The sequence below is a fragment of the Xenopus laevis genome, chromosome 6S (assembly GCF_017654675.1).
Source record: "Xenopus laevis strain J_2021 chromosome 6S, Xenopus_laevis_v10.1, whole genome shotgun sequence".
Classification (NCBI taxonomy): domain Eukaryota; kingdom Metazoa; phylum Chordata; class Amphibia; order Anura; family Pipidae; genus Xenopus; species Xenopus laevis.
In genome coordinates, this window is record NC_054382.1 from 18,511,645 (window position 1) to 18,530,698 (window position 19,054).

Genomic DNA, 19,054 nt, shown 5'->3' on the forward strand with positions numbered 1-19,054 from the left:
TTGACAAAGGACTCTGACTGAGGTTTTGCTGGTGTATTTTTATATAGACCTTTCTGATAAAACTTGCTTAGTTTAACCTTTCCTTCTCCTTTAAGGAGCAGAACTGCTGAAGGGGTATGTTTACACTTTATATAGGGTATTTGTTGATACATTTACCTATCCTGTGTGATTTCCCAAACGTATAATTGTCTGCCTGGGTATCTCAACATAAAATAGCTGGTATTCTATCTATCTATCTATCTATCTATCTATCTATCTATCTATCTATCTATCTATCTATCTATCTATCTATCTATCTATCTATCTATCTATCTATCTATCTATCTATCTATCTATCTATCTATCTATCTATCTATCTCTGTCTTTCTGTCGTCTATCTAGCTATCTATCCACACACTCTCTCATGCACATACACACTGTAATCTATAAGATTAGAATTATCCCGGTGTTGAGTGCATTAGCACAGTGTTTTAGCGCAGTGCATTATAGTTAATAAAGAACAGCTATTAGCCTCCCACACCACGGATTGTTTCTGTGAAAGGTTTTCATGCTGCTTTTCTGATACCTGCCTAGATGTGTCTATTTATATTATAATACAACCGTGACCAATCAGCAGAGACTTGCAACTTTTACCTCTATAAAAGGGTATTTTCCATGATCTCTTTGCTGGCAATGCTTTCATTTTATTTCAATTATGTGAAACATGGTAAACAACACTTTATTTTCATGTTTTCAACATTTTATGGTTCTGTCTAGGCCAGACTATCTCATATTATGATATATCTGACTGCTCCAGTCTGCAGTGATTTGTTTCCCTTTAATCAGTATGTTATAAAATCGCTAATTCTAAGCAACTTTTCAATTGGTTTTCATTTTATAGTTTAATTTTTTGGCACCTTCAAACTCTTTCAAGCTTTCAAATACCCTGTCTAAAACATATGCTCTGTAAGACTTCAAAATCATTGTAATTGCTACTTTTTATTCCTCATCTTTCTATTCAGGCATCTCCTGCTCATATTCCAGTCTCTTATTCACTCCGGTGGATGGTTGCTAGGGTAATTTGGACCCTAGCATCCAGATTGCTGAAATTGCAGACTGGAGAGCTGCTGAATAAAAAGCTAAATAACTCCAAAATAATCACAAATAATAATAAAAAAAAAAATCGAAAACTAATTTCAAAATCGTCGGTCCCCAACCAGTGGCTGTGAAGAATGTGTTGCTCGCCAATCCCGTGGATGCTGATCTCAGGGGCCTCAAAGCAAGTGCTTATTTTTGATTTTTGCAAGTTTTAATAAGTAAAGGTTGGGGACTTCTGCTCTACCTCATACTAATAGTTAACTTAAACAACCCCTTTAAAATTCACTTGTGTTAGTATAACTCTCTGATCTAGTAACATGACTCAAATGGTATTTTTCTTACATCATGTTTTAACTGTAAGCTCTTGTAGCAGTACTCTGGGTTTTATCATCCCTTGCTTATAAATGTCTTTTAGGGCAGAGACGCACGTGGAGATTCAGGGAGATTTAGTTGCCTGGCGACAAATTGTCTCTTCTTCAGGCGACTAATCTCTCCGAACTGCCTTTCCACTGGCTAGAATTTAAATCGCCAGCGGGATAGCGGGATCGCTTCATTTTCTGAAGTGGCCTGCCGGCTAGAATCTAAATCGCCGACGGGAAGGCATTGCGGGGAGATCAGTTGCCCGAAGAAGAGGCCATTTGTTGCTGGATGACTAATCTCCATGCATGTCTCTGCCGTTATATGCAAAAGGCTATTGGGAAGCATTGCTTAACTGGTTGGTGTTCTGTCGGTAAAGGAAATAATAAAAGAACCTTGAAAAATCTGACTCACTCTGCAGGGCTCTTTGGTTCAGTGTAAATACTGGCAGCGAGATAGCAGTGTAGGATAAGGTAAATAAGCCTCAGTACTTCTCAAGGACTAGAGAACAGTGTGACTAAAGAATGCCAATCAGAAGGAGCATAATTATATCTGATGTGTGGGTTATTCTCTGTGCCTTCTATGTATGGCCATGCAGGGAACACAGAGTTTGGATACAACATAGAAATGGGTTTAAGCTGAAGTGCAAAGTCACACACAGCTACTAGTTCAGCTACTTGTTGTGGCTACAAAATGCCAAAAAAAAATAAAATAGATAATTATAATTTAGGGAGCACCTTCCATCAATTAAGAGAAACTGGATGGTGTGCAGTAGTGATGTGTGGGTCAGGGCTTTCCTGAACCGCACCCGACCCTACCTGCCCTGCTACAGCCCGCACCTGCGCTTCCGGGGTCCTTTTATAGACCTGCGCCGCCCTGCCGATGACGTCACAAAAGTGGCGGGCGAGCAGACACAAGCCTATAAAACCGGAAGTCGGATGTCGGCATTTGAAGAGTAGTGCGAGGTCGACCCGAACCCGCCTGACCCGCACATCACTAGTTTGCAGGTTCTGAATTGTAAATAGTAAGTGGAAGAAGAAAAAGAACTAACCCTTGAAATTGCACCTCCCCATCACATGATCCGAAAGCTCCGTGAACAAGTTTTAAATGTAACTTTTACTTAATAAATTAAAATGAAAATAAACCCAGGAAAAACATTAAAATGAGGTAAAGAACAGGGAGACGAATGGACTGGAAGTAGGTCGTTGGTATGCAAAGGCTGCAGAATGGGACCCAATTTTAATGTTTTTCCTGGGTTTATTATTTTTATTTTAGTATTTTAACAAATGTGCACCAATCAGAAAAACACCTCAATTAATCAATGATCCAGTCACCAGGCTCAGCACATGAACCAAACCCGGCTCTTACAGAAATACCCCTGGCTTGTTACATTTTAAGTGAACAGCAGTACCTGCTTGGGGTATCTGGTAAGTGATTATTATCACTGGGAGAGCCTATTATTTGGCATCCCCAGTAATTATAAGTCTCTTTCTCCTTTAATTGGCTGTAGTTGTTCCTCATGATCCCCATATTACCTATTGAATGCATTACTGCCTGGTAGCCACGTATCTTTGTTTATGATTTTAAGGCCTGGCATTTAGAGCAAACCATATTTAACCTAGTTACATAGGCAGAGAATAATGAAGGTTTAGGGGGGCTTAACCTAGCATAGACACCGACTGCCCATATTCAGGTCAGGGACCTGTTATCCAGAATGCTTTGGATAACGGATCTTTCCGTAATTTGGATGTTCATACTTTAAAGAAATACTGTCATGGGGAAAAATGTTTTTTTTTAAATTTTTTTATTTAATGAATCTGTTAATAGTGATGCTTCAGCAGAATTCTGCACTGAAATCCATTTCTCAAAAGTGCAAACAGATTTTTTTATATTTAATTTTGAAATCTGACATGGGGCCCAACATATTGTCGGTTTTCCAGCTGCCCCAGTCATGTGACTTGTGCTCTGATAAACTTCAGTCACTCTTTACTGCTGTACTGCAAGTTGGAGTGATTTCACTGTCCCCCCCCCCAGCAACCTAACAACAGAACAATGGGACGGTAACCAGATAACAGCTCCCTAACACAAGATAACAGCTCCCTGGTAGATCTAAGATCCAGGTCCCACTGCAACACATTCAGTTACATTGTGTAGGAGAAACAACAGCCTGCCAGAAAGCAGTTCCATCCTAAAGTGCTGGCTCTTTCTGAAAGCACATGACCAGGCAAAATGGCCTGAGATGCACCTACACACCAATATTACAACTAAGAAATGAATGAAGGAATGAAATGTTATATGGAGTGTAAACAGTGTAATTTAGCAATAAAAACTACATCATAAAAATCATGACAGAATCCCTTTAAGTCTACTAGATAATCATGTAAACCTTAAACCCAAAGGCTGATTAATCCAATAAGGATTAATTATATCTTAGTTTGGATGAAGTGCAAGCTACTGTTTTATTATTACAGAGAAAAAGGAAATCATTATTAAAAATTTGTTATTTGGATGAAATGGAGTCTATGGGAGACTCAATTTTTCCATAATTCGGATCTTTCTGGATAACTGGTTTCCGGATAACTGATCCCATACCTATACGCCCTTCCATGGAAAACTGTCTATTTGTAGCCTCCCAAACATAAATGTCAGCCTCCTCCCCTGCCCACTAAAGTAACTGCACATGTACAAATAACGGACTAGGGCAGATACCCTGTGCATGTTGATAAATTCAGAATTCCAGTATATTAGTGAAGCAGAGCTGGTGGGCCTCTAATTACTGGCTCCCAACTGAGTGTAGAAGTGTGAAGAGAGTATAGAAATGGGGCCTTTTATGTTGTGTTGGTTCAGCTGTTCTTTGTAAACCAAAATAAGGGCGAGGGAGGGGGTACAGCTTTGTGCTGCGTTTTGAACTCCTCCAGCAAGAGGAAGGCTACTGTTTTCTTACTGCCAAGAGCTGTGACTTAGAACAGCCTGGCACACTCACTGCTGCAATGTTTTCTACTGCCTGGGAATGTGAGCTATATCATTATATCACTGGGACGCACATTGTTATAGATACATATGAACATTACATTTGCTCTCTATTGGGGGTGGTTTGTGTGGGTAGAAGCTATTCAGCTTTAAGTCTGAGGCCTCCTTTACACTGCAGGTTTATAATAACTGCTAGGCACGACTGCAATTCTACTGCAGAATTGTGCTTGGCTTTTATATATATATATATATATATATATATATATATATATATATATATATATATATATATATATATATATATATATATATATATATATATATATATATATGCCTATATACTCATGGCTTCCCTCTGCACAGATTATTATTCGTTTTATTTCTATAGTTCCACCAGCACCCTGCAGAGATTGTTCCTCTTAAAAGGGTTTTTCACCTTCCAAACACTCCATTCAGATTTTTCATCATAAACAAATATATTTTTTCAATTGCTTGCCATGTTTTATTTTTTCAGCCTTTTCCCAAATGTAAAGTTGAATTTTTCTGTCTGGCAGCTCAGGGATGCAGGAATATCGGAAATGTTACAATTTGCTATATTTAGTTGGTACAATTTAGTTGATGCGTTTCTCAGCAGTATTAGTGGAATATTAGCAACTATTGTAACAGTTCTAACAGCTGCCTTTAATGAAATTTGGGGATTGTGTTCAGCTGGGAGAAAGATAAATGTATCAACTAAATGTATCAATTTACAACAATAAGGGTAGGACTACACGGACTTCTTGTCGCGCTACGACAAAACGCATGTGACAAATTGCATGCAACGGTAATAAGGTTAGTGAATGCATTGCCGGATGAAATCGCAGCGTTGATCCGGCACGACACGACTGTCGGTGCAGACGCAGCATCTGCATCCGACAGTCGTGACAGATCAACGCTGCGACTTCAGCCGACAATGCATTCACTAACCTGCGTCGGACCGCGCCGAAAATATCCATGTAGTCCTACCCATAAAGAGTTGGCGACCCCCACGCCCAGAGCTGCTTTAGAAGGCACAAAATTTCCACGATTTTGCCCATAAAAGTTAACGTGAAATGCAGGTGTTTAAGGATGGTGGTTTTGGGCCATGTTTAAAAGACAGCTGTACCATTACTCTTTTCATCAAGAGCCAATTCAACTACAGAACATACAGAATATTACAGGATTGTTCCTGCTGCAGCTCTACCTGTATAATTTAAAGGAGAAACCCATTACTTAGGGCTTTTGTACACGGGCAGATTCAGGGAGATTTAGTCGCCTTGCGACTAATCGCCTCTTCTGCGGGGCGACAATCTCCCCGAACTTCTTTTCGCCTGCTATAATGAGAACGCCAGCGCCAATGCACTCGCGGCTCTTTGATTTTCGAAGTTGCCTCACGAGGAAACTTCAGTCGACTTCAGAAATTGGAGCACCGAGTGCATTGCCGCTGGCGTTTTCTCATTATAGCAGGGGGAAGGCAGTTCGGGGGGCTTGCCGCCCCGCAGAAGAGGCGATTAGTCGCCAGGTGACTAAATCTCCCCTAATCTGCCCGTGTGCTAAAGCCCTTAATGAGATACTGACACCAGAAAATAACCCTTTTTTTTATATCCATCATAACATTATCTGTGCATGCTATTTATAATTTTGCCATAAAAGTATTTACCCGATGCATTAACATTACCTATCTGGTCCCCTATGTTCCTCTATGAGGGGGCTGCCATATTTGTGCAGCAGTAGGCACATGTGCATCGCATGTGCCTACTGAAGGGGTCTGGCCCGGTGGTGGTCCATGAGGGTCGGGGCCCACCGGGTTTTTTCCCGGTGTCCCGCCAGGCCAGTCCGACACTGCTCATAATACAACATAAATGCCTTTAAAGAAAGTTTAGAATGATTGTGACCAATCGAGAAATAGAGGCCTGCATGCTTTAAACTGTAAGCTGCCCATAATAACTAAATAATAATAAACCAGAGGCACAGTCCAATATCCAGGCAGGGTCCATGGGTTGAGAATCCACAGACCTGCTTGCCAGATTATGTGATGGGCAAGAAGCAATTGGACGGGCTACACTGAATGTAAATTGCCCTCACTTAATCTTACATAGAGATGCAAACGACTGCTTCAGTGTGGATTGACTGAACGCCTTTTCAAACGTGATGGGAAAACATTCCGATTTCTTTTTCTTGCTGCTGGGGCTTTCAGTTGTGGACTTTCCTTTGTGCACCAACATGTTTTACTCAGTCCAAATGTTAAACGGCAACACGACACGTCACGTTTCTGCTTTAGGGGAATTTTTGACATTGCATAATATGACCAGGAATTCCTACTTCTCTGCCACACACTTTTTTTTACATATAAGATGAGATTGAAAAAAAAGAAAGAACAAACCATCAAAATCAACCGCCTAACATTATATTGATCCAGGGGCATGCAAAATAAATCCATCTTGAGCCGTCTCAAATTTACCTCAAGGGGGGGGGAGAAAAAAATCCCTTACTGGCACTAAAAGGGCAAACGGACTGATTCCCGGATCGGCTTTGTACTTAAAGGTTACTGTAAATGCTTATACACTGGGTCAAAATGTTAGGGACTTCCCAGGTCAGTCCTGCTTTTATGGAGAAATAAACGCACCAACCCAGGGATCTTTTGAAGCAAGTGCCATCTTACTTCTCTGCTCAGGGAAGCATTGATTGGCCAAAGCTAGCGATCCTTGGTAATAAGAAGTTAGATGTCATCAAAGGGGAACTATCTCGAAAATTAAAATTCAATATAAGCCTCCGCATACTGAAATAAGAAACTTTCTAAATACAATCAATTAAACATTCTGTATGGTTTCTGAAATAATCAACTTTATCTTCACTATCCCTCTCTCAGCATCTGTTTCTCTTTATTCTGTCTTCATTCGGGAATTGGTTGTCATATGAATGATCCAATATATCTTATATGGGGGCTCCTTTTGCCTACAAGATGTATTAGAGCTCACTCTATTAAAATCACCAGAATTCCTGTCTCTCTACATGCAGGATTTGTGCAAAAGGCAGTTATTTTGTTTTATTTTCTTATTGTTGTTATTTTAGTGAGCTTTAATACATTACAATGCTATGAAAGGGAGCCCCCCCCCCATAAGATATATTGGATCATTCATCTGACACCCAACTGCTGTATGAAGACAGAATGAAGAGATTCAGTTGCTGAGAGAGGAATAGTGAATATAAACTTGATTTTATGAACAATGCAGAATTTGTAATATATCTATATGTATATATGTGTGTATATATATATATCTATATATCTATATATCTATATATCTATATATCTATATATCTATATATCTATATCTATATATATATCTATATATATATATATATATATATATCTATATATATATATATATATATCTATATATATATATATATATATATCTATATATATATATATATATATATCTATATATATATATATATATATATATATATATATATATATATATATATATTATATATATATATATATATTTATATTTACCATCAAACACTTTTTTAAGTTCAGATGGTTTCAGATAGTTCACTAGAAATAAAGACTTTTTCCAAATACTTTCTATTTTCTATTTGTGTTTTTCTAATTTTGAAGTGTAAAGTTTTAATTTTTCACTTTCTAAAGCAGCTCGGGGGGGGGGGTCGCGACTCCTTAGGGTGGTGGCACACGAGACTACTGGTGTCCAGCGACAAATCTCCTCTACTTCGTGTGACTAATCTCCCCTAAATACCTGCCCTGCTGGCTAGAATGTAAATCGCCGGCGGAATGGCACTCGGATCGCTTCGGCTTTCCGAAGTCGCCCGAAGTTTCCTCGTGAGGCATCTTCAGGCCACTTTGGAGAACAAAATGGTTCCGAGTGCCATCCCTGCTTTTTGCACAGCTGTTGTCATGGGGAGCTGGAATTGCAGGTAATTGGGGCTGTTTTCATTGTCTTTGCAAAAGACTGTAGCCGGGACTGAAGGCAAACCAGTTTGGCCCTGCATCAGTCCTCGGCCCAGTGTTTGGGGGCCCCTGGTCTAATGTATCTGGTAGTACAACTGGTTTAGGAAAATAATTCATAACTGTTACTATAAAAAAAAAAACTTTTTAAGGTAATTCATCTTTGGTTTGGAAAGACTACTGGTCCATAAAGCATCGGTTTATATTATGGTCCCCTTTTATATTTATACATAGTCATAGCTCCCTCTTGGAGAAGATAATGTAAGCAATTTCAACCTGGCCAACCTTTCTTTATAACTGAGACTTTCCATTTTCTACGCAATACTGCTGGTTAAACTGTGGACCCAAGGAGACCTGTCAGGTGACAGCCCACCAATAAGCTTTTAAATCTGGTTGGATGGACCAAGTCATTAATTTATATCGCCCTGTGTACGTCCAGTTTAAGTCTTCCCTGTATGTTCCCTCATATCCCCTTTGATTACTGAAGAGCAAACTGTTGCTGCATACCAACACCATCATAATGAGTACTTTCGATGTTTTGAAGTGAGCAGCACGAGGAAAAATGTATCTTGGCAGTTGTTTTTCTCACTTCTGCCTCTGGGCACAAACGTGATCTGTGAAAATGTACTGATCTTCAACCAAGGTTGTAAGGACAAGAAGATAAGCTTGCTGAGCATGTAGAAACATATACAGGGAAGAAGTCATAGGCACATACTTTAATTTATTTATTTATTTTCATTTGCTTTTCTTGGTATGGAAATTGATAATGTGACATTATTGGTAGTGGAGAACAGTGACTTACCAATCCACTGCCTGGTTGCTAGGGTAAATTTTAGATATCTGCTGCTAAAATGACAAACTGGAAACTGCTGAACAAAAACGGGGGGGGGGGGGGACGACAAAAGACCAATTGCAAAATTGTCTCACTATCACTATGATCAACCCCTTTAAATATCATGTGCTAAGGTAGGCACTCCCAACAAACTGGCATTCTTGAGTTATGTGCATGGCATTGACATGGGCGCAGTTCTGCCATCATTTTTTATTTACCCAGCTCTATGCATTTTTTGAGTCCTACAATATCCAAGCTGAATTTCTTGCTTACTTGATGATCTAGATATAATAAATAAGTATAAGTATATAATAAATAAATAAGTGCCTGCATTTTTGGCTTGAAACTCTCAGGCCCTGTAGAATAGCTCCGTGTGTGAAATGCTGCACTGTCTGCATACAAATGCGCCTGGTGCCTTTTGTAAAACTGCAATTTATGTTCCTGGATCCGCACACACCTTATTTTTCTGCAGTCGGGAAGTGCCCCTTTCTTTATTTTATAACACCACTGGTATCAACGTTTCGGTGTGGGACCGTGCCGGATCAACGAATGACCAGCACCACCATTGCAGTGTAAGATAATTGCAGGAGTGCGGTGGATTGAAAACACACCTTTTATAAAATCACAGCTGTATATTGTAAGTAGGAATTATCTATCTCTATATATATATATATATATATATATATATATATATATATATATATATATATATATATATATATATATATATATATATATATATATATATATATATATATATATAGAAAGAAAGACCAGCAACACCAGGATTTTACAAAAAATTGAAAAAGTGTTATTGCATATGTGTCCGGACACATATGCATATGTTCGGACACATATGCAATAACACTTTTTCAATTTTTTGCAAAATCCTGGTGTTGCTGGTCTTTCTTTCTATATTATATATTTCCTTACCGTGCACCCAGGTATTGTTTCTAGACGGAGTGCTGTCCACAATTCAAATAAATAAATAAATAAATAAATAAATATATATATATATATATATATATATATATATATATATGTATATATATATATATATATATATATATATATATATATATATATATTTGGCTTGGACTGCAGCTAATATCACACGTGTTTGCGTGCCCATTTATGCCCTGGATTATCTGCCACTTTATACAGTAACACATTTCTTTCTCTTAATAAGTTCATAAGAAAATGGTTACAAATATTTCAGCCTCCAAAGGCTAAATAAAAAGATTACGTTTTTTTCTGTGTATTTTTGTGACCTCGAAAAGGCGGACAGACTGTTTACTATTTAATATTTAATTATGATGCTGGAGGAATTGGCACAATGTCTGTATATTCCTCTGGAAAGACAAAATCCAGAAGCACACCACGAATAATTGCTGAGTGAAAATAGTTTATTTATTTAGCCCATAAGCATTTCACAAAAAGGTAACGTTTCTTGATAAAGGGCCTGGAGTGGTCCGAAACGTTGCCTTGTTTGTAATATGTTTATGGGCAAAACAAATCCCCTATTTTAACGCAGCATCTATTTTTGGTGTTCTGCATTTTGTGTATACTGACTTTTGTCCCCATGCAAGGAAGGGGATTTCTGGTTGAGCACCCACCACTTTCAACAAGTGGAAACTTCACAGGTAGAGCACTCCATTATCGTACAGCTGTATATTCCTCTGGTGCTTTCAGGACTTTACTTTAGGAAAGTTACTTTAGATCACCCAATTTAGTAGTAGATTTAAGCGTCATGTCTTGGTGTAACTTCCCAGCAAGTACAACCATTAATTATGTATTTCAATATTATCCTTTTTATAATACAGTGGAACCCCCATTTTACGTTTTTCAGGGGATCAGAAAAAAAATGGTGTAAAATCAGGGAAATGTTTTATGCATAATATATAGGTGGCAGCACAAAACAATGTAAAATGAGGGAAAACTTAAAACCAGGGGATGTAAAATTGAGGTTTCACTGTATAGCAGTAAAGTATTCACCACATATTCGATGTTATTCATCATTTACATCGGTCCCTGCCCAGTACATATGATCTAAGGACACTCAAACAGTTGTTTATGCCCCCCCCCGACTGATCCATGCCTCACGAGGAAACTTTGGGGCGACTTCGGAAAACGTTTCGCTCCAAGTGCCATCCCGCGGGCGATTTACATTTTAGCCGGCAGGGGAGGCAGTTCAGGAAGATTAGTTGCCCCGAAGAAGAGGAGATTTGTCGCTGGGCGACTAATCTCCCCCAAATCTGACCTTGTGCCCTGACCCTTATGCTGAGTAACTGTATAACTCTATATGGAAATAGTAGGACACCATGGCTTCAATAGGGACACTTCTGCTTACCTAGTCATCCGCTAGTAAGAATTCTATTCTATATAAGAGCTACTGTGCCAACATTGAGAATGTAAAGGTGAAAGAACAGCTGTAGGTGTCACAGCCTCTGTGATTGTTGTTTCAGGTAAGTGGAACCTGGACTTGATGCCCACACCATTCCCTGCCCCAGTGGAACATACAGACTTAGGTCCCTACCAAGTACACATACTACGATTATTTTTAATCTTGTGGAGTATGGGAGGAAACCAGAGTAACCAGGGGGATGACATATAGAAATAACAGATGGACATACAGTACATGAAAAGTTATTGGTTTTATGTTAATGTATTTTAAACATGGTCGATATGCATGTGCTTAATATATTGTGCTCTCTTCTCATTTTTCTAGGCTCCAGATAAGAGGAAAGCATTGGAAGAAACAAAGGCATACACAACACAGTCTCTGGCAAGTGTTGCCTATCAGATAAATGCACTGGCCAACAATGTGCTCCAGCTATTGGATATTCAGGCCTCCCAGCTGCGGAGAATGGAGTCCTCCATCAACCATATCTCCCAGGTAAAGGACACCTTTCCTAATCAGATAACGACATCAACGTTTGTGTTTTCCGGCATCTTAGTAGGTGATACAGGTATAGGATTCGTTATCCGCAAACCTGTTATCCAAAAAGCTCAGAATTATAGAATGCCCATTTCCCATAGACTCCATTTTATTCAAATAATCCAAATTTCTAAAAATGATTTCTCTTTTCTCTGTAATACTGAAACATTACCTTGTACTTGATCCTAACTATATTTTTTAACCTTATTAGAGGCAAAATCAGCCTATTGGGTTATTTAATGTTTACGTGATTTTCTAGTAGACTTAAAGAGCATGTAAAGGCAAAAAAATAAAATCTCAATTATACTCTCTTTAATGAAAAAGAAACCTATCTCAAATATAATTTAATTAAAAATGTGCACCGTTTTATAAGAAACCTGACTGTATGCAGTGAAATTCTCCCTTCATTTACTGCTGTGGATAGGAATTGTCAGACAGTCCCTAACTGCTGAGCAGGGAAACAATCATACTTATGAACAGCAGGGGGAGCCCCCACCTTACTTCCCAGCAAGGCAGAACTCAAGCAGCTTTGTTTGTTTCCCTGTAGAGCAGTCAGCGACTATGTCGAGATTTGTATTGGATTTTATTTTTGCCTTTACATCCCCTTCACTGTTTCCAACTTCAGCTACAGGGACAAAGATCATGGAGCCAGATTTAAACAGATAAATTGGGATTCTATTTGGAGGATTATTTTGCTGCAGGCACTGGTTCAGAGTTGGAGAAAGTTGGTATTTAACAATAAAAAACTATAAAATTCACATTAGATTACATGACAACACAGGACTCAGTGCAGTCTGTATAATCTGATTATTAATCAGTCTCTTGCTGTATCGGCTTTTGGCAGATATTATTTGACTTGTGCTGTTTTGATAATTTATGATGATCCCCAAGCAGCCCAGACCACACTGAGCATGTGCACAGTCTTAGTCTTGCAAAGATGTTTAACAAAGTTACAAGATGGTGTCCCCCTGTAGCCAACTTTGAAAGCATAAATCATTTGTTTGATTAGGCTTGTGGTGCAGTAAGTTCATGTTAAGTATACAAAATACAGCATTTCTAGCCTTTATTCTATTTTTGACTTTACTTTCCCTTTAAGGAATGACGTAACGATCCATTATCCGGAAAACCCCAAGTCCTGAGCATTCTGCATAACAGGTCCCATACCTGTACATGGGAAAGCTGTGAATTCACTCAATCTATCTGATAGAGCAAAATTCTGTGATCAGATGTTTTTGTTTTTCAAATTCCCTGTTGTACAGCCTATGATGTGTGTTGTAGTCCTAGCCAGCACAATCTAACATGTTTGTTGCCCTACACATGCCACTGTGTGTGAATCTATAATTCTATAAAAAAATATACACACTTAGCAATGTGGGGTGAACATGGAACATGCATACGCAATACCAATATTATCCTGGTCAGAATTGAACCCTGTTTCCCCAGTACAGAGCAATCCATAGCTCCATCAACATAGTAAGCTGCCATTACTGTATATCACTACACTGGTTATGCAAGGATACATGAATAATTACACGTTTTTTTGGGTAGTTCACAGTTTGCCTTTAACTTGGCTACTTGTTTATGGGATGTATCTTTGCTCTGAGGGTTGTGTGCAAACACCATTGTCTGTCACAATATAAATCTAGATATAGAAAGAATATCAGTACAGTAAAAGTGTTAATGCAAATGTCTGCACCTGCTTGCTCTCCACCATATTTTTAGAAAAACATATAAATTTGCATAGTTTCTAAGTGCAGCGCAAAGGACTGCCGTTTCCTCCTTTCACACGTTTTGCAGCTGTGAGATATGCGACTAGGATAAAAAGCACAACACATGTGCATCATTCAAGCCCGTGCTTGGTCTGAGTCTCCCCAGCTATGACAAAGACCAGATGCATGTGGAAGTGCCTGTAAAAAATGTGATTGGTAATTATAAATCGGCAAATAATTTCTATAGTACAGGTATGGGATCTGTTATCCAGAAAGCTCCAAATTACAGGAAGGCCCTAACCAATAGGCTTCACTTTAATCAAATCATTTACATTTTAAAGAATAATTTCCTATTTTCTCTTTATTGGAGGCAAAACAATCCTATTGGATTTATTTAATGTTTAAATGATTAACCTATCCTATCCCATGGATTGCTCCTTGTGCTTCCACATCTGTGTTTGTCAGCAGTGAATTCCAAAGGAGCAAGTGTCCCCTTGGGCACCACCTAGCTTCAACAATATTCAGGTGAGCAAGCTGGAATAACATGCAGATGAGCCCCTTACCTACTGGCTGCTTATGGCATGTAATAGACTGCCATGCACCCCCAGTGCCTCACCAAATTAGTGCAATAGGTACAAAGGATAGGCTTCCACAAAATGAGACCAGTGCTCCATGCTTTGCTTTAAATTGGTTACATTTTTTATTCCTTAAAGGGATTCTGTCATGATTTTTATGATGTAGTTTTTATTTCTAAATCACACTGTTTATACTGCAAATAATTCACTCTACAATATAAAACTTCATTCCTGAACCAGCAAGTGTATTTTTTTAGTTGTAATATTGGTGTGTAGGTCATTTTGCCTGGTCATGTTCTTTCAGAAAGAGCCAGCACTTTAGGATGGAACTGCTTTCTGGCAGGCTGTTGCTTCTCCTACTCAATGTAACTGAATGTGTCGCAGTGGGATCTAGATTTTACTATTGGAGAAGGGAGGGTAGTGATATCACTCCAACTTGCAGTACAGCAGTAAAGAGTGACTGAAGTTTATCAGAACACAAGTCACATGACCCCTTCAGAGGGTTTATTATACATAAAGCAATATACTTTTCTAGCTTTCACATATTAGTGTATGCTGGTGGCCCTTTTACTCTAAATTGTCATTTTGGCCTGTGAGCCCATTGAATGAATCTCCACGTGGAACTGTGAGCATGACCCCATAGATAACCATTCGTTTGCTCCATCACAGCTAGTCATCCCCCTGACCATGCCCCCAACTTTGTCAGCAATACCTCTATTACAGTAAAATTCAAAAGAGTTTATGGGGTTTTCAATACAAGGTGTATGTAGGTGCCAGCCATCGGAACTGGGAGGTGGTCAAATCTGTTTAATTCTTGAAAAATTCTTGAAAGCTGACATATCTACCAATAAGGGGGGTGGGAATTTCAGCCATAAAGCATAACAGAGCTGCTGCATAGATGGATCTTTTCCCTTTGTAGCTATAGTGGAGGTTAAAGTCCTGCGCGGAACCAATTTCTAAGACCCAGACCCAACCCGAACCAGCAGCCTGCGACCCAAACCGCAACCCGCATATTTTCCCACTTTGGTCCGCTACCCGACCCGGACCCACAACTGCCTTATCCGCAGCCCGCCGACCGCTGCGAACCGGAAAAAGCATCATCAAAAGTGGGCGGGACAGAAACTAGTTTTGTAAAACTTTAAAAGGAGTAAAATATAGACAATATTACATAAGATAAGAAATTTAGATGAGACCCTGCAACGCGACCCGCGGGTGTACCCGCACCAGCCCGACCCGCTGCAGGACTCTAGCAGAGGTTCTACAAGCTTTAGCAGGTTTTTCAATTCAATATAAAACATAACTGACCATTATTAGTGACCGCACACAGGGTATTATGGAACACTGCCGTTTTATCAAAGTAAATGCTTTCTGTCTGTGACTTGCTCCCCTTCCTTATGAGCAATTCACCTTCCAATATAAACCTATTTGTTGCTCTGCTTCCCAAATACTGGAGCCTATAAGTCTGTCTACTGCAGCTAATGTAATTGCCTGTGGTGTAATTCCACCCTTTCCTAATATCTCTGTTCAATAAAATATAAATCATACAAAGACTATTCTCATTTGTATAAAGAACTTACAGCCAAAGACTTAAAGGAAGTATAATCAATGTATTTATTCCAATTATGTGCATGCAGCAGTCAGTAATAATTGCCTTCATTCTTCTGCAATCTATGGCATTTAAAGGGTTAAAAGAATTAAACCCTAAAAAGGAATTTGGCTAAAAATTTCATATTGTATATACTGAACTTATTGCACGAGGCTAAAGTTTCAGCTTGTCAATAGCAGCAATGATCCAGGACTTCAAACTTGTCACAGGGGGTCACCATCTTGGAAAGTGTCTGTGACACTCACATGCTCAGTGGGCTCTGAGCAGCTGTTGAGAAGCTAAGCTTAGGGTTCGTCACTAATTATCCAGCAGAAAATGAGGTTGGTCTGTAGTATAAGACTATGATACCATGCTGTATTCATTACTAAATCTAGGATTCGGTTAGGGATTCTGCGTTTTTCAGCAGGATTCGGATTCGAACGAATCCTTCTGGCCGGCCGGACCAAATCCGAAACCTAATTTGCATATGTAAATTAGGGGTGGGTAGGGAAATCGTTTGACTTTTTGTCACAAAACAAGGAAGTAAAAAAAATTAGGATTCGGATTAGGTCTGGTATGCAGCCGAATCTTTCGCGAAGGATTCGGCCGAATCCAAAGTAGTGGATTACGTAGGTGCATCCCTAATATGTATGTATGTATGTATGTATGTATATTTGTGTGTTTTGGGGCGGACAAGGCAAACATTCCAAGTCATGTGTTGGCAATAGACTAAGCTGATCCTTACATGCACATATCATTGGTCAAAGTCCATGGTGCACAGTAAATCATTACTTTACAATGTTTATCTTTGTGTCAGATCATATCAAAGAAGGACTGTTTGTTTTATTGTGGTGGCAATTGAATATTGGGGGAGGATTTATTTACTTAGGTTGTACACGAGCAGCAGCCAATATCCATTTTCTTCATTTGTCTACATAGCTACTCCATTTTTTCAGTTATAAACATTATTTTTCTTATTGAAACAACTTATTAATATAGAATTTGATACTTGTAGGATGTTACATTAAACGGGTGCTTTATTTTTTTTATATTTATTTTTTCTACCATTTTTGCAGACCGTGGATATTCATAAAGAAAAGGTGGCTCGCAGAGAGATTGGTATCTTAACAACCAATAAGAACGCTGCAAGGAGTCATAAAATCATTGCTCCCGCAAGCATAGAGCGTCCAGTCAGGTACATTCGAAAACCCGTAGACTACACGGTGCTGGACGATGTAGGCCATGGAATAAAGGTAAGGATACAAGACATCCGGCTCAGTCTTTAAGTTGTGCAAAATGTTAATTGATATACTTATATAGTCGAAAGCTGACTATCCCATTGATATATGCGGAAAACTACAGTAAATACTTGGGCTTCTGCATTTTTATAGGGTTTACAAAACAAAGATTTTTAACGGTTTCAGCTAGACGTAAGTACTTCGTCCACATACCCAATAAAATAAAATAGTGAGAGTAAGTGATTCTTAGAAATGCAATGCATTAAAATCACAAACATTTTATTGAAAGTTAATTGCAAATGGAATGGCTACTGAAAACCATAAATATGTCATGTATACTGTCGCAAAAGCCAACTGTCCCCTAGTCTAGAGCAATAATTGCCTATCCAGGTTTACCCACCAAGATGGAAACGGCAAAGGTGACAAAAAGCTCTGATTCGCCCCATGGGCAAACACTCTATCAATAACCACTTATTTCATAATGCAAAGTTTAGTTTTCAATTTTTTCTTTCCTGGAGTTACAGGTTGCCTAAAAGTACAATTGCAGTTAAGAAAGCATAAAATACAACATACATCATGTATGACATATACAATAAATACATATATATGTTTGCTTTGTTTTTTTTAAAAGGCCCTTAATAGAGAGCATAAGGTTTGTTTATGGTTTATAATGAACCTTTACTCATATATGAATTTATGTATTTGCATAAAGCAGTCCTTTTCAGATCAGATTATAAGGGAAAGCCAATGTAGTCCTTGGATCAGTGATCCCTCACCAGTGGCTTGTGAACAAAACCTTGCCCTCCAACCCCTTGAAGTACTTATTTTTAAATTACTGATTTGGATGCAAGTGCCACGTGTACTGCCAAACCGAGCCTCCTGTAGCTTGACAATCATAGGGGCTACCAAATGGCTAATCACAGCACTTATTTGGCACCCCGAGAACATTTTTCATACTAGCGCTGCTTAGAGCCCTGCACGGAACCAATTTATACAACCCACACATTTACCCACTTTGATCCGCTACCTGACCCGGACCCAAAACTCCCTTATCCGCAACCCGCCGACTACCATTAAACAGGAAGTAGTGTTGCTGTAAACCGGAAGTGATATCATCAAAAGTGGGCAGGGACAAAAAAGTTGTATATAAAATTTTATAAAATCCTAACCTCATCCTGCAGGGTACCTGCTTTTTTTTTGCAGGTAACTCGGGGGTACCCGACCCGCTGCAGGACTCTGGCATTGCTCCCCATATACTTTTACATCTGAATGTTGCTCACAGGTTCAAAAGGTTGGGGATCCCTGCCTTAGATTATAGGATTCCCCAGGTGTCCCAGTCGAATATGAGTTGGAAAGGCTGTGATTTTTACCCTGTGTAGATGATGTGGCAATAGTCTGCTGACCATATGTCCATATATATAATTCTCCTGAACTAAAGATTTAATCAGAGTGTGCCAAAATGTTAGGCACATCCCAGGCACTATAATAGCTTACCTGATACCCCAGCAGGGTGCTCCTGATTGAAAAATACTACACCAGCCCAGGGTATTTCAGTTGAAATCCATATTCTTTGGCTTCTTCGGTCTTCTTCATTCTGCTCCAGGCGGTAGAGTAAAAGCGAAAGTTAGAGCTTTCCTTAATGATATACCTGATTATGATCTCATTGTTGTCCTGGATCCTCCCAATTTGGCCCAGCAAGTTAGTAGCAAAATCTAGTTTGTTAGGGACCTCACCAAACAAGTCTACCCCCATCTTGAGGGCAAATATGCAGGTGAAATTTTTCTC

The 19,054-nt window shown here is 39.0% G+C and overlaps 1 protein-coding gene across 9 annotated transcripts in view; it reads left to right on the forward strand.

Annotated features, from left to right (window-relative positions):
- The window catches only part of abi1.S (abl interactor 1 S homeolog), a 67,686-nt gene that overhangs the window by 24,086 nt on the left and 24,546 nt on the right, over nucleotides 1-19,054 (forward strand). For all 9 annotated transcript variants that reach the window (XM_018268739.2, XM_018268736.2, XM_041567204.1 and 6 more), the window contains 2 exon segments: nucleotides 11,953-12,120; nucleotides 17,108-17,284. In XM_018268739.2, coding sequence (XP_018124228.1) covers nucleotides 11,953-12,120; nucleotides 17,108-17,284 — 345 coding nt within the window.